Consider the following 14,333-nt stretch of genomic DNA (forward strand, 5'->3'; position numbering starts at 1 on the left):
CTAGAACCCTGTGTGTGTGACATTTAGGTGTATCACAGATAGGCAGTAACAAGTATAAAGCCTAGCGTTTCTTCATGTTGATAAACTGCTGTCTTGTATTATGAAAGTGACTGCCTTTCATTCAAATGATTTATAGACAACATACTGGTATATGTGGCTTTTGAAACATAGCATTGGAGCAAACATTAATAAGCACATTAAACTTTTATTCTGCTTTGGTTAAATTAGGAAACAAGGAACTTTGAAGGTTTACACTGGGTATGTTCTTGCTTCAGGGCCAAAGTGGACCTTCAGGAGGAAAGGCAGTACCACCAAGGCCTGCTAAAGCTGTATCTAAAAAACGGGTAAGATCCACAAATCCATGAGTCTTAAAAGATTTTTTTTACTTCTTTATCTGTGAGATGCAAACTAGATTCAGTCTGAACAATGGCTTGTTTTATAGAATTGGAAACATTCCAATTGATTTAGCAGTAAGGGGTTGCTCTAGATTTCCACTGAGGAGGGAATTACACTAGCAAGTTAGAATAAAAATGACAGCTAAAACAAAAGTACAGTTTAGGTAAAATGCAGTATGAAAAGATTAAACTAAAATGTTTGGGATGTAAATTCCAAAATATAAGCTGACACAGACTGTGAGAAAACTGCCTGCTCAGTTTAGAAAATTCAAAACATAGCCCATATTCACTTAATTAACATAGAAATACAAGCATTAGAGAAAATAGTGTTAACTTTTTGACTGTAACCCTCATGATAATGGTTTTACTGTTGAGCAAATAAATGCTTAGAATACCCTTATTTAATCTACCTTCCTCCTATTTAGCTCCATTGGCATGGATGGAAGAAGGACAGTTTACATGTCTTTAAAGAGGCATGGTGATAAACAGCTTTTCACTTTTTAGGACAAATCGCAGTCTTGTTAAATGTTCCTCTTTTGACCCTTTAAAAGTGAAAAGTTACTTACTTTTAAGTGAAAAACATAAATAAAAATGTTAAACCCACAACACTTTTTATCTGATTCACTAGGGAAAACAGCTACTGAACTAAGTGGCATGGAATTGTGTATGATAAATGTCCTGCAAGCAGGTGTTCATGTGGGGAGTGTTAAATCACAAACTGTTCTGCTGTCATAGTCTCTTGTGTATCAGAGCTCCTGACCTTCCTTACAGCTTGCTTCATTTCAGCACCCTGGGGGAAAAAAAGCCTGCAGCCTGTGACTTTCCCTGGGTGCCTGGCATATGCAGAATTCTGTGTTTCTTTCAGCCACTGCATGTTTTTACACAACATTGTGCTTTTTACCTTTGTGGTGCTCTGCAGATAGCAAAGCTTTGCTGAGTCCAGTCCCTGTACCTGCAACCAGCATTCACTTATACCCTGGACTCATTGGCAGCTCTGTATGGCTATAAAGTTTAGCAGACCTGAGAGAACTGTATTTAAAGGAATGATTGATTTATTTTAAATCAACCCATTACACATTTCAAACTGAGGGAGAAATTTTGCCTGGAGCAGTTAAACATTTTAATCAGCAACTTTGTGTTCTGGCAGTTTATCTGTAATGACAATTAATTGAAATTTATCCTTGCAGTGATTAATTTTCCTCTTAATGCTATTATATCATGACATCAACACAAGCCCAGCCCAAAAGGAGCATCTGTCTGTGTTGGGAGAATGCAGACCTGCTGGCCTTTGCAAGAAAATGGTTGACATTCCTCCAGGAGCTGCATCTTTGCAGCTTTGTATCTTGAACTAATTCCTAAGTGTACCTTATAGAATAGCACTTCAGAAGTAATTGCAGGTCCTTGACTTGTGCCCTTGAGTAGTCCTAAAGTATGGCTCATTTGGGTGTTACATGGTCAAAAGAAATAGAACTGCCAATTTTAAACTGAAATTGAAGTGCAATTACATGAGTTTTGTTACTGGAGTTACTCCAGTTTTGTTACAGGCTAGGAATTCTCTTCAGACAGCAGCTCCTCCAACCCACTGAACTCTTGCAGGCAAGTGTAGCCATTCAACAATCTTCAGATTTGGGTCTGCCGTTTGGGTTTATCTGCTATGCTGAAAGCACAGATGGTTGGGGGAATGTTTTTTTTTTCCTCCTTGTTCCATGCCTGGAGAAGTGCTGGTTTTGGAGGGGGCAAAACAATCACGGTCTTGGTGCACTAATGGGCTTGTCATTGCTGTGCTAGGATGAAGATGTCTCCACTGAAGCAGGAGAAGGGGTAGATGAATGGGCGGCAGCAAAGACTCTAGTCAAACCCCCAGATCAACTGGAGCTGACTGAAGCTGTGAGTACAACAGTACCTGTGGTTGTTACGAGATGTGTACAGAACTCCCTAAGCCAAAGCCTACCTCTCATCCGTTTGTTTTGGAGGAAATTCTGCGAGAGCAAAACTCCAGTACCTGCTAAAGTACAGTGTCTGCAGCATAAACTGAAATGGCTTTCAGCAGGAAAATGGGGAACACATTTGAAACTTTGAAGCTTTGAAACACAGTTCTAGGCTTAAGACAATGTAACTGCATGGAGTTGATTGAAGAGCGCAATGCGGCTGGGGCTTCACTCAGATAAGGAGGACCTCAGAGCCAACCCTGAGCTTTTCAGGTGCCTCTGTGTGATACACAGGACAGGGAGGTGTCCCACAGTTTTATAGCCATTTCTTCTCAGATTGGTTCAGTAGGATTGCAGTCAGTCACCCTTCCAAGTGCAGTTATCTCTCTCTTCTCACGGCCTTGTAAACTTTAGTATTGCTCCCTGTCCTCCAAGTAGCTCTCAAAGGGAAGCTATATGTACTTCCCCCCACTCAGGTATTGAAAACAGTTAACAACAGTACCGTTTTTTGTTCACAGTTGTCGATCCTGCAAGCACTGCTACTGAGCTTATTGTTCTCACTGTTTATTTTTGGACAGTGTATGCTTCAAGACACAGGCTGTCTTTCTTGCCCTATAGAATACAGCTAGCATTTTTCAAGTGCTACCATAGCTTAGATAAGAACTAACATGACAGCTAAAGAATTCAAGAAAGCCCATTAAAATACTATGGTAGGAAGTAGGATGACTGTTCTGGATTCCACTCTGAGCTAGCTTGGCTCCAAGCATTGTTCTTGTGGAGGCATCAGCTGCACATGAGGTATCTGCAGCAAACTGAACATCATAGAACTGAGCATAAACCTGGTGATTTTTCTATGCTGTATGTTGTATTAATAGTGGAGTTTTATTTACAATATTACTTTGTTTGCATTCCAAAGGAACTAAAAGAGGAATTTACACGCATCCTGACAGCTAATAATCCCCATGCTCCCCAGAATATCGTCAGATACAGCTTTAAAGTAAGTGTGGCATGACCTGTAAAACCAGGATGAGATTTTTTGCAATTAACAGGGTTTGTGTTTTCCTTTGATTTATAACCAGGTAAATTTCCTTTTAATGCGGCTTCATCTTGTTACATATTTACTGCCAATGGTTCCTAAAGGGCTTTTGCAGAAGGTAAAAGTCTAAAAGCATTGACATATTAATGCAGAAGTAGGATATCACAATTACTCAACAGGATCTGGCAGTGAACATAATTAAGTGCTGCTAATCTCACGCCATAACTTTTTCCGTTCTGTGGTGGTTAGAGGACACAAGGCAATGCTTTACTCAATCTGTAAGACAGTTATGCCTCAGTACCATCACATCAAGATTCAGTTGTTTGAATTACAGGAAACCTTAGAAATGTGCTTTGTGAAATCACTCGCAAGAACTCTATTCAGGATGAGTAGGAGTGAGCAAGGGAGGGTGCATCAAAGACTGCCAGGAAACATCCAAGAGTCACACCTTCACATTTGTGTGTGCAGAGCATATGCTGCTTTACCCTGGAGCAGCCTCCTCCTGCTAGCATGTATAGCTAGCAGCAGAGACTGTCGCAGGGGGAGAGTGGAATGATGGCTTTGCCTCCCACTCCTCCTTTGGAAGGGTTACACTCCCTGAAGGAAAGGACACAGGGACAGCTCCTCCAGCTCCAGCACTGGATTATCCCCAATCTTTGGCAGGGAACAGACAACCATGTGAAATATTCCCAAGCCTGTCTCATGTCTGTGCTGCTGTAACTAGTTTGACCATTACATAAGATCACCAGAGAAAGGAAATCAGTCTTGTGGAAGCAAATAAGGTAACTTTCTCTTCTATGTGGAATTGATGTTTTCCATATTTATGGGATAGAAACAGGGGATTAATGATCCATATCTTCAAATCCTCCACAGTGACTGAAGTGGGCTCGATGCTATGCTGTCATTGGTACAGAAAGCAGTCATGTTTTTAAGAAGAAACTATTGAAGCATCTGTGGTCTGCAGTGGCTTCTGACTGGTTTTAGGTGCAGCTCAAAATTTAAATACACAGTTTGAGCCTAGGTGCATGCCTGCACTGTATCGTGGTCCACAAGTAAGTGCCAATCAACATCAAGTAACAGAATTAGTGCAGTGCTTATAACCTGGGCATGGTGCTAAGAGCCTGTACTGTCTCCAGATCAGAGCTGCTCTCTATGTATGGTCCTGGTCTTGTGTAGGTATAGCAACTCATTCAGGGATCTCAGCACAACAGGAGATGAGAGTCTTTTAGGGAGTGCTGTGTAGTAGAGGTCCGCTAGAACTATATTTAAACTCACTTGCTGTGGTAGTGTTGGAGAACTACAGGTTTCATGTTCTTGCTTCTTTTCATTGTATTTTTAATTTATGGCTCTCAGTGTCCTGAGATATAAATACCTGCTAGAAGAAATTCAGTGTAAATATGCCAATAACAAACCTATATTTATCAGTATGGATCTTCTTAGCTTTAGAAATTTAGGCTACATGGTTTAAACATTCTTTTTTTCCATGCTGATTTTGTTGTTTTTTTCCTCTTTGTAGAAGCGAACATACAAGCCAATAAGCTATGTGGATCAAATGGCCGTTCACTTCTCCTTGAATGGAAACATGATACTGAAAGATTCAGATGAAGGCAGACGGCAGAAGATCAGATTAAGTACTGCAGTGGGTAGGTTTATTATCTGAAACCACAATCATTTTCAGCTAGGCACTGGTACCACTTACTCAACATGAGGCAATGATCATGCTTCATATCCATAGAGTTGAACACCTCCTATTTTGGCTTGCATCCTTTTCAGGAAACAAAAAGAGAAAAAACAATCAGCCAGATATTTGCCACAGTGTAGAAAACGTTGCACACTTTTTGAGCCATGTGAACACTAACACTGAAATTTTCAGAGCTGTTTAGTGTCTTTTAAACATCTTCCACTACCATCAATAGGATATTCATGTCTAAACTTCTTAGCCTGCTTTCAAAGTTTCAGCCATGATTTAAAGTATTAAAGCTGAAATGTTTGGAGGCTGAGTGATCGTTCAGGAAACTATCATATACTTCACCAATTCTTACACTCTTACCAGCACACGTACTTCTGGACAATGTGAGATACAAGATGTCGAGCTAGCTGGACCTTTGATCTGAGTTACTACCACCATTCTTAAGGTTTTCAGGCAAAAAGACACCTTAATCAGAGGCTGAAAAGCCCTGTTGTTAGTAAAGAGTTCTAGGTTTGAATTTTCAGCAGGGAGAGATGCACTGCCTAGTGATTTTCTCATATACCCGCTGTTTGTGAAAAAAGTTGTATCACAAAGAGTGTCCTTTCAAGGTGGTAAATGACAGGCGCAATAACACTGGATAAGCTCCTGAGAATAGTTCTTACTTGCAGGTTCTGAGGGTCAGTGCCTCTATTATTTCACACTTAACAAAATGTGCATGGTGATTTGAAGTAGGAGAAAGTGCTGAATGGGATCTTCAGTGCCATGAAAGCATGGATTGTTGTTGTTGGCAGTGCTTTTCGTAGATTCCTAACCAGCTAGTTTCAAGCAGCTTGGTGCTAGCATGACTACACACTCAAGGCTGTGATTGGAATGTAGACATCCATGATTCTCTAACAAGACTATTATATTCATTTTTATCCATATGAACAAGAACAAACCATGTTATAGCTCCTATGTGTCTTGAAAACATTATTCATTGTTGTACATAATTGCAGCCTTTTTTGGAGGGCATAAGGGTCCAGAGCTGAAGGGATACCCAGAAACAAAGTTACTCAGATGAGAAATGGATTTCAGAAGTTTGATTTGAGTTGAAATCAGATTTTTTATTTCAGTCCAGCCAGGATTACCGCAGTTTCATTCTAGTAATTGGCTGCTTTTGTGGCTTTGAGCAAACAATCACTGTCCAAACTGGGGATTGGTTACTGTGTTGTCTAATGAGATAGCATCAGAAAAGGATGCATCTGTATATTAATGCTTCAGAAGACAGACAGATCTGCAGAATATGGGATACTATGTCCTATTATCCTAGGCTTATTCACTTACTCTTTCTATTATCAGAAGAGGCTTCTGTTGAGACTTCTGCAGTAACATCTGAAGAGGCAGAGATTAAAGATGAAGAAAGCACAGGAGATACTCAGGTAATTGTCCATAGGCAGCTGAGAGCATCCATTTTATTTTTAATATTAGATTTGAAATTCCTTTATTATAAAATGGGCTTGCTGAGAAGCTTCTGGGATTGATTCTTTTATGCCTGAGATGTCTTTGCTGTAGGTGAGATCCTGCAGATTCTACTGCACAGCTGGGGTCCTGCTACCTTTTTTCGGTTTGGAGAAGCTATGTAGGAGGATGAGGTCTCTCACACCAGATCTATCTTTATCCAGATATTATATCAAGACACAGTGTAATTTGCTGGGATCTGGAATCTTCCTGGACAGCATGTCCGTTCCTGAAAGAGAAATTGGTGAAAAACAAAATGTGGAGGGGTGAAAGCAGCAGGCATAACTACATGAAATAAGCAGTGGCCTGATTTAAAGGCAGTTGGCTGATCAGGAAAGGAGTATGCTGAGAGAAGTTTGTTCTTATCCACACAGTGTCAGACCCTGGAATCTGGTTCAGACAAGTTTCAGATAAAGATCACTGCCTCCAAGGAAATGAAAACACAGGGTAGTAGGACTCTTAACACAGTCTTCTGATCCCTGCGTCCTCTTCATCAAAGTCAGTTGTGCTATATTATCATCTCACTCATGTCAAGCTTTGTTTTAAAGTAACTTTACTTCCTGGTTTCCCATATTGCCGTTTAGATACCGTTCCAGAAAGTCCTTGCTCTGATTGCTGGAAATCTCCTAATTTCCATCTTAAATATTGAATCTTCAATTAGTCTCCTTCACCAGGCAGCAGAAATCCAAGTGTCCAAGAAGAAGTGCTTCTGAAGTAGGAAAGAGATGTCTGGTTCTCTCTGGGTGGAGTCACTGCTCTATTTTCTTACAGGCTGCTGGAGAGGAAGAGGCAGAGGAGTCAGGAACAGCAGAAGTAGCTGAGGCAGCAGAGGCAGAAGAGCCTCCTCCCCCAAGAGTGAAGGAGCAGAAACTTGCAAACCAGTTCAACTTCATTGAGAGAGCTTCGGGGACGCTCAACAACCCTATGCGGGTATGCTGCCATTTCCTTCAGTGACTTGGAGGATGTTTCCTTTGGGAGGGCATGTGGATCATCTGCATTTGTGTCATATCCTATGATCTCTGTAGATACTATTAGGAGAAAAAAACCCAGTGTTTTACTATGGTAAAGCATTTGAGGTGATGAAAATGGAGACAGAAAAATTCTTGCCTCATGGACTCTTGGACAGCCTACAAGAAGTTTTGGTGCTACCGTAAATCCTTAAAACTCTACTTGGATATGACATTTTTCATGTCTATTTTCTCATCTGAAAAAGTATAGAGCAAGGGTTAGGGTAGCAGGGCTGAGGGCTTGGAATCCATGAATTCAATTTCCTTTTGCCACAGAGTTCCTCTATGGCCTTATACTTCAATTCTTACCCATAGAACAGCGATATAAGTGCCCACCCCTATATTAAAAGCATAAAGGTATTTATGCTTCTGTTAAGCACAGGTACTGCAGTAGAAGACCAATGTAAGTATGACAAATCTTTACTGGTTCTACATGGTACATCTCCCTCCCACTCTGTGCATGTACTTTCCAGTCAGTACAGACCCAAGACCTTATGTTCCTTTCCTAAGCTTTTCCCTGAGCCTGCAGCTATTCCCAGTGAGTGTGTCTTCACGGGGTCTTCTGACTGAGCAATACTGGTGATGTTGGCCCACAGCTGAATGCTCAAAAAGGAGCTTTCTGAATCAGACAAACAAGTTTCAGAAAATTCTCGTTTTCCTTGCTGCCCTAGTATCAGAGTATATATAGCTCATCCAGAGAGCCTGCCTGCCTTGCAGCCATTACACCTAAAGTGAGGTGCCTTTACATCTGATGGGCTTGGAGAGATCTAAGAGCTACTGTGTTGCTGGAGGTACTATCTCCCAGAAGGTATACCATCTCTGCCCACTAGTAGAGATGCAGAATCTCAGGAGAGTTTTTCCAACAGTGGGGTGCTTACTGCAATGTCTGAGCGAAGATTCTGCATCTTTCAAAAATCCCTGCAGAGGCCACAGAATTTGTTGTTTCTCTGTACCCAGATCTGCATATTCTCTCCCCATTGATTTTGCTAGGAGAGGCATGTGTGCCTCTGTGTGATTCTGCCTTTGATAGCAGAATATAGACCTTAAATAGTTGTGAACTACTGCTGTGTGCAGTACAGGATGTGCAGTTTCCACGTCTGAGAGTGCTTCATTTCAGAGGTCAGTGAAATGCTACAGGCAACTTCTTAAAAATGTCCTGACACAACAGTTTTTTGAATGAAAAAGCTGTTCCATGAAATGAAAGTTTCACAGAAATGAATTTATTTATTTCAGAATGTTGATGTAAGGGTGATAAAAATATTATTTCAGTAACATCAAATGAATTGTTTATAGGTTATCATTATGTTCAACTCTTTTGTTTTGACTGCTGTACCCAAATGTTTTTCTAATATATAGGTCAAAACTTTTCAGATTTGCTAGGATACCATAACTAATACCATAATTGGTAGCAGAATGTTTCAAATGGTAGAGGTGAAACAAACCATTTCAATTCCTTCAAAATGAAATACTGAAATTAAATATTTTAAGTATGCCAGCAAAAATCAGAAGGTTCTTTTGTCCAGAAGAAAATCTATCTGTAGTTGCATGATCACTGATAATGTTTGTGCAGTGCTCTAGGAGTCATTTGGATGTTGAATTAATCTTAGATCAATATTATTCTAACTACCTTCTATGAGAAGACTGTTTCCACAGCTGGACTATGTTGCTGCGAAGATTTTCAATGCAAAGATGACACTTCTTTATGCTTTTTCTTTATTCAGGAAAGAGCATGTCAATCGGAGCCTATACCTTGTAAAAATTTCTCAGCCACTGCTTACCAGGTATATCCTTTTTACTTTTAAAGTTTTTTTAGACTATAATTAGGAAACTGAGATATGAGAAAGAAAAAATCAAATTGCTATGTTTGTGTTCCTTGCAGTGGAACGAACTCCCATACTGTGGCTTTGATCTCTGGTTTAAATCTGAGAGCAAAATAGTGTGGCCCTCTTTTCTAACTTAATGGGTGAACTTGCTAATGGTTTATATTTCTAAGGTCAGGTGTCTTGGTTAGCTGCTTTTAATTGATCTATTGCTTGCCAGCCACCCTGGCCAGTCTGCTTTAGAGAGTCTTAAATGAGTGGAAATGAGGAAAACACAGTGTGAGAATGGTTCTGGACTCAGCAAGAGGTAAGCTGCAGCTTGCAGGCACTGACTCCTCTGGGCACAGGTGTCTCTTTGGGGTGGGGACTGTCCTGTTGCTGAAGACCTTCCATCACTGTGTGGTGGGTGACCTGTTATTTAGGAGGAGCTGTGATCCAGTATTCAGTACCTGGTCAGCTGCAGGACACCTCCATCAGCTGATCCCCTCAGAGGCAGATTCAATGGGTTCTCAAAATGCAGGAAGAAAATAGCAAAAAAGCACTTAGGACACATCTGCATGCTAGCTCCACTTTGAGCACTGTTTAAAGAGTGGAGACCTCTGAAGATTTCGTACAGCTGGGAATTCACAAGGTTTCATGGAGTTTTGGGGAGTGTTGTTAAGGATTTGATATGTGCAATACTGTGTTTTTTACTTTGTCTAAGTTTAGCTCTATGCGAAAGCAGGTTTCTTCAGGTTTTCAGCCTGAAGCTGAACACAGTGAGAACTACAGCGTAAGGAATGTGGAGGGCCCACTCTAAGCCTATTGCAATAGGCTTAGCTCTGTTTTATGTAGTGGGAATGTGCCTATAGTATTTCCCCCATCTCTCAAAAATGTAAAAAAAAAAAAAATTTTACATGACATTTTACACATTAAAAACTGTAACCCAGTCTATTCCTGAACTTGAAATTACAGAGTAATTGGCCTGAGATCTTCCCTCCTTCCAGCTGGAGTTTCCTTTCATTTCTTCTGACAGTGAGATGACCTGAGAATTAGAGAGAACAGAGCTATTTAAGATAATCAGGCAGTTACCAAAATTTTGCATGAAATGTTTTCATTTTATTCTGTTGAAAATTTGAGTGGATATAAAATAATATTTTTAATGTAAGCTCTTTTTTTCCTCAACTCTTTTTCCTTCTTATTCTTCCTTATACTCACGATTTCCTATTTCAGTTTTCTGTTTTGCTCCTACTCTTCTCATCACATCTTCTTTGTCTTTTCCCTGATGCTTGGAACATCTTTCCATCTCATTTCCACCTGAAAATTTACAACACAGTGCAGGTTTTTTTGCTACAGATTTCTGCTACCTTTCTTTATTCCAGTGTTCTAGTCTATATTTTGTGTTTGAATTGTACTCTGTCTCCTAAGCCGATGTGTCAGAATTAGATTGGCTTTTATTTTGTCCTGAAAGTGATGTACCTGCTTCAGATACAGTACTAGCACTCCAATACTAATGAATAATTCTTAAGTACAAAAATTACTTTTGGATCTACCCAAGTAAGACAGTCATGGCATGTGGCGTAGCAGATGATGTAAAACTGCTCTCAGTTTCCATTTGTTCATATGCTGCAGAGTTGGAGTCCAAGATTTAAATTGTGTTAAGCAGCTAAAATTTAATTTTCTAACACCACATGAGAAATGTCATAAAACAGATGTTTAATGCATGTTTCATATTAAACACTGGTAAATTAGCCAAACAGAAAATCCTACAAAAAAGATATGGAGTCAAAGCACCAAGAAGAATGTTGGGGGAAGGAAATTGTTAAGAATGCAATAATGTGTTCTTAAAAAGGAAGACATGACCCATCAAGCTTTAAAAATCCTGGGCTTCTATCCTTTACTTTTTGTGCAACAACCTAGCTGTCTTCAGCTGATTCCAGTGACAGTGTTACTGTTGTGAGGACTATCATATTTTTGTGATGGTGTAGATAGATGGCTGTTTTCTGGAGTATAATCAGGTCCTGATAAATCCTCCCTCTGTCTATTTCTCAGTGGGAGATCTATGATGCCTATGTGGAGGAGCTTCAGAAAATTGAAAGGTCAAAAGAGAAAGAAAAAACAAAAGCTCAAATAGCAAAGAGAGAAGAGGAGAAGAAGAAGGGAAGAAAGTTAACCTCTCTGGAGTCACAGGTATGTTTCAAAATGCTGGAAGAAGCCTGCTCAGAGTGGTGGTGGATGCATCCATCATACAAGTCAGGTGAAATTTAGAAAGTCATGCTGGCTATGTAGCTAGTTGTCTCAGCTGACAAGTAACAACCTTAAGAAATGCAAAAATTAGTTTTTGCTAGGAATGTTATTTCCAAAACAGGATTTCCATTTTGCTGTGCTTTTTATGGGAATACAAAACAATGTGAAGCCATAATCTTGTCTTCAAGCCTGATTTCCAGGTGAGATTTTTGGCTTTCTTTTTTGTGCATTACCATATTTATGTCTCTTTTTTGATTAGCATGTGAGGGATAAAAGAATGAAGTAAGTAGAAACACTGTGTGACTTTTAAAAAAATTCTAAGTGGTGCAGAGGTTTTTGGTACAATGTTGCAATCTGAAGGCAAAGAAATTTAGGATTCTTTCAAAATGTTACTAAAGCACTCTAGCGAAACACATTTGACTATATTTTAATGATGTTGTACAATTATAATTTATATATGTGCTAGTTATATACATATAAATGGTATATAACATAATTTATATAAAAGTTAATAATAGTTAATTGAAATCAAAGCCTACATACTTAAAATTGAATAATGATTCTGGGAGGCTTGACCTAATTTGCTGGGGGATCTTTGATGCATCATTTATTCCTTTAGTTGGAAAGTGACAGAATTTTCTCTGTCCAGTGTTTGAAAGTGTTATGCCAGGATCAGTAATTACACGGCATGGTGATACCTTAGTCATGCTGATGTGATCATTCCAAGAGGAGGTCAGCCACTCTGAGTCCTATGGAGTACCAGAGTGAATGGCAAGGGCTAGTGAACTGTAGTAGCCTCCATTAGTCTGGCTTCCCAGAGTAGCAGGTATCATAACTCCTACCAAGCTCCCAGCTGGTCTTGTGATCTTTCTGTAAGGGTGATACTAACTCCTAATCCAGGCTGCTCTCTCAGGAGTAGCCTATGAGTGCCTTGCAGGGATGCCACAGTCCATTCCCCTAAAGTGACAGTATCTCCGTCTTAAGAATGTGATCCCAGCACTGAGAATATGACACAGCAACCCTGGAAGATTTTCTTCATGTTCCAGAATGTTTTCAGGGAGTTCAGGAACTTTCTGTTAGGGTTTAACAGAGCTGGATCTATACAGAATTGTGGGTGTTTCTTTCCCCCCTAGTCTAAGTTAAATGATTTAGAAGGCAAACCGAAATATTTCTATAATGACTGGAGCAAAATGTACTGAGAACTATAATACAGAGACATGGGAGTCAATTCTTAGCTTGCCCCTAGAACGGGTGTAGATATATGTCCTGGTTTCATCTGGGATACAGTTAATTTTCTTCCTAGTAGCTGGTATAGTGTTGTGTTTTGGGTTTAGTATGAGAATAACGTTGATAACACACTGACATTTTTAGTTGTTGCTAAGTAGTGTTTATACTAAGTAAAGGATTTTTCAGCTTCTCATGCCCAGCCAGTAAGAAGGCTGGAGGGGCACAAGAAGTTGTGAGGGGACACAGCCAGGGCAGCTGACCCAAACTGGCCATGACGTCATCCCCAGTGTATAAACTGGGGGGAGTTGGCAGTGAGGGGTGGATCGCTGTTCAGGGACTAGCTGAGCATTGGTCAGCGAGTGGTGAGCAATTGCATTGTGCATCACTTGTCTTTCTTGGGTTATATTTCACTCTCTTTTTGTTATCATCCTTTTCGATAATAATAATAATAATAATAATAATAATAATAATAATATAACAACAACAACAATATCAACAACAACAGTAATAAATTATTAAACTGTTCTTATCTCAACCCATGAGTTTTACTTGTTTTCAATTCTCTTTCCCATCCCACTGAGGGGGGGCTGGGAGGACTGAGTGAGCAGCTGTGTGGTGCTTAGTTGCTGGCTGGGGTTAAACCATGACAATATATCAACATAACTAAGATACATCTATGTAATAGAAGCTGGGTCCTGAAACTGGCTTTAGCACTTTCATACCATATGGCTGATTCAACTGTAGAGGATTTGGCTGGTTTAGCTACTCCAGCAGCACTGTGCCATCAAAAGCGTTATAGTATAAACAGACCAGGAACATGTTCTGATAGGCTTCTTCCGGTGAACTGTGCCATTGAAATTCACAGTCCTTTCAAAAACTAATAAAACTTTCACCTGAGTATGTTTTGGAGAATTAAGCCTAAAGTCAATGGTATAATTATGGGCTTAAAGGGTGGACTGCTAAAAGCTGATAATGAAACTGAAATAAAAATTCTACCAGTGAAACCATATTGTAAAAAACCAGTTGCGTGCTCTACTGACAATGGTGGGAATCTGAAATCCAGGCAGCCATGATCCTTCCCTTTGGTGCTTTGCCTTTCACTCTTAGCGCTTTCCAGGGGGCTTGCAGGGAAGCTAGAAACTCAATACACTGAAAAAGTGGAAAGGAAAGCTTCTTTATGCAGAGCCAGTGTCCCAATTTGAGGCCCTCTGTGACGCTGGTGGACTAGCTAGAAATGTATGAAAAACTTGCTGAATTTTCCAGTCACTAACTAGAAAAAGGCAACCTGAAGTAATCCAAGGCTAAGATCAGACTGACAACAGGCATTACATCTGGTCATGTGTAGGTCTATGGAAATTAAAGTTTGATGGTGTCAGAATCTGTACATCTGGTCTCGAGTCAGCAAATGGAGAAGTGGGATTTGTGGAGCTTCCAACTCAGAGGTTGCATGCTTTGGACCACACATGGTAATTGAAACAGAGCTTTTTCAGCTAAATACTTTCTGAGA

At 40.0% G+C, this 14,333-nt stretch overlaps 1 protein-coding gene across 1 annotated transcript in view; it reads left to right on the forward strand.

The window, feature by feature from the left end:
• The first annotated feature begins 260 nt into the window (after nucleotides 1-260).
• Nucleotides 261-14,333, forward strand: part of DNAI1 (dynein axonemal intermediate chain 1) — a 136,899-nt gene continuing 122,826 nt past the window's right edge. The window contains exons 1-8 of the mRNA XM_075019832.1: nucleotides 261-344; nucleotides 2,184-2,282; nucleotides 3,240-3,320; nucleotides 4,876-5,002; nucleotides 6,388-6,467; nucleotides 7,318-7,476; nucleotides 9,275-9,334; nucleotides 11,405-11,542. Of these exons, the coding sequence (XP_074875933.1) occupies nucleotides 261-344; nucleotides 2,184-2,282; nucleotides 3,240-3,320; nucleotides 4,876-5,002; nucleotides 6,388-6,467; nucleotides 7,318-7,476; nucleotides 9,275-9,334; nucleotides 11,405-11,542 (828 nt within the window). The remainder of the gene's footprint in view (nucleotides 345-2,183; nucleotides 2,283-3,239; nucleotides 3,321-4,875; nucleotides 5,003-6,387; nucleotides 6,468-7,317; nucleotides 7,477-9,274; nucleotides 9,335-11,404; nucleotides 11,543-14,333) is intronic.

The sequence above is a fragment of the Buteo buteo genome, chromosome Z (genome assembly GCF_964188355.1).
Source record: "Buteo buteo chromosome Z, bButBut1.hap1.1, whole genome shotgun sequence".
Taxonomy (NCBI): domain Eukaryota; kingdom Metazoa; phylum Chordata; class Aves; order Accipitriformes; family Accipitridae; genus Buteo; species Buteo buteo.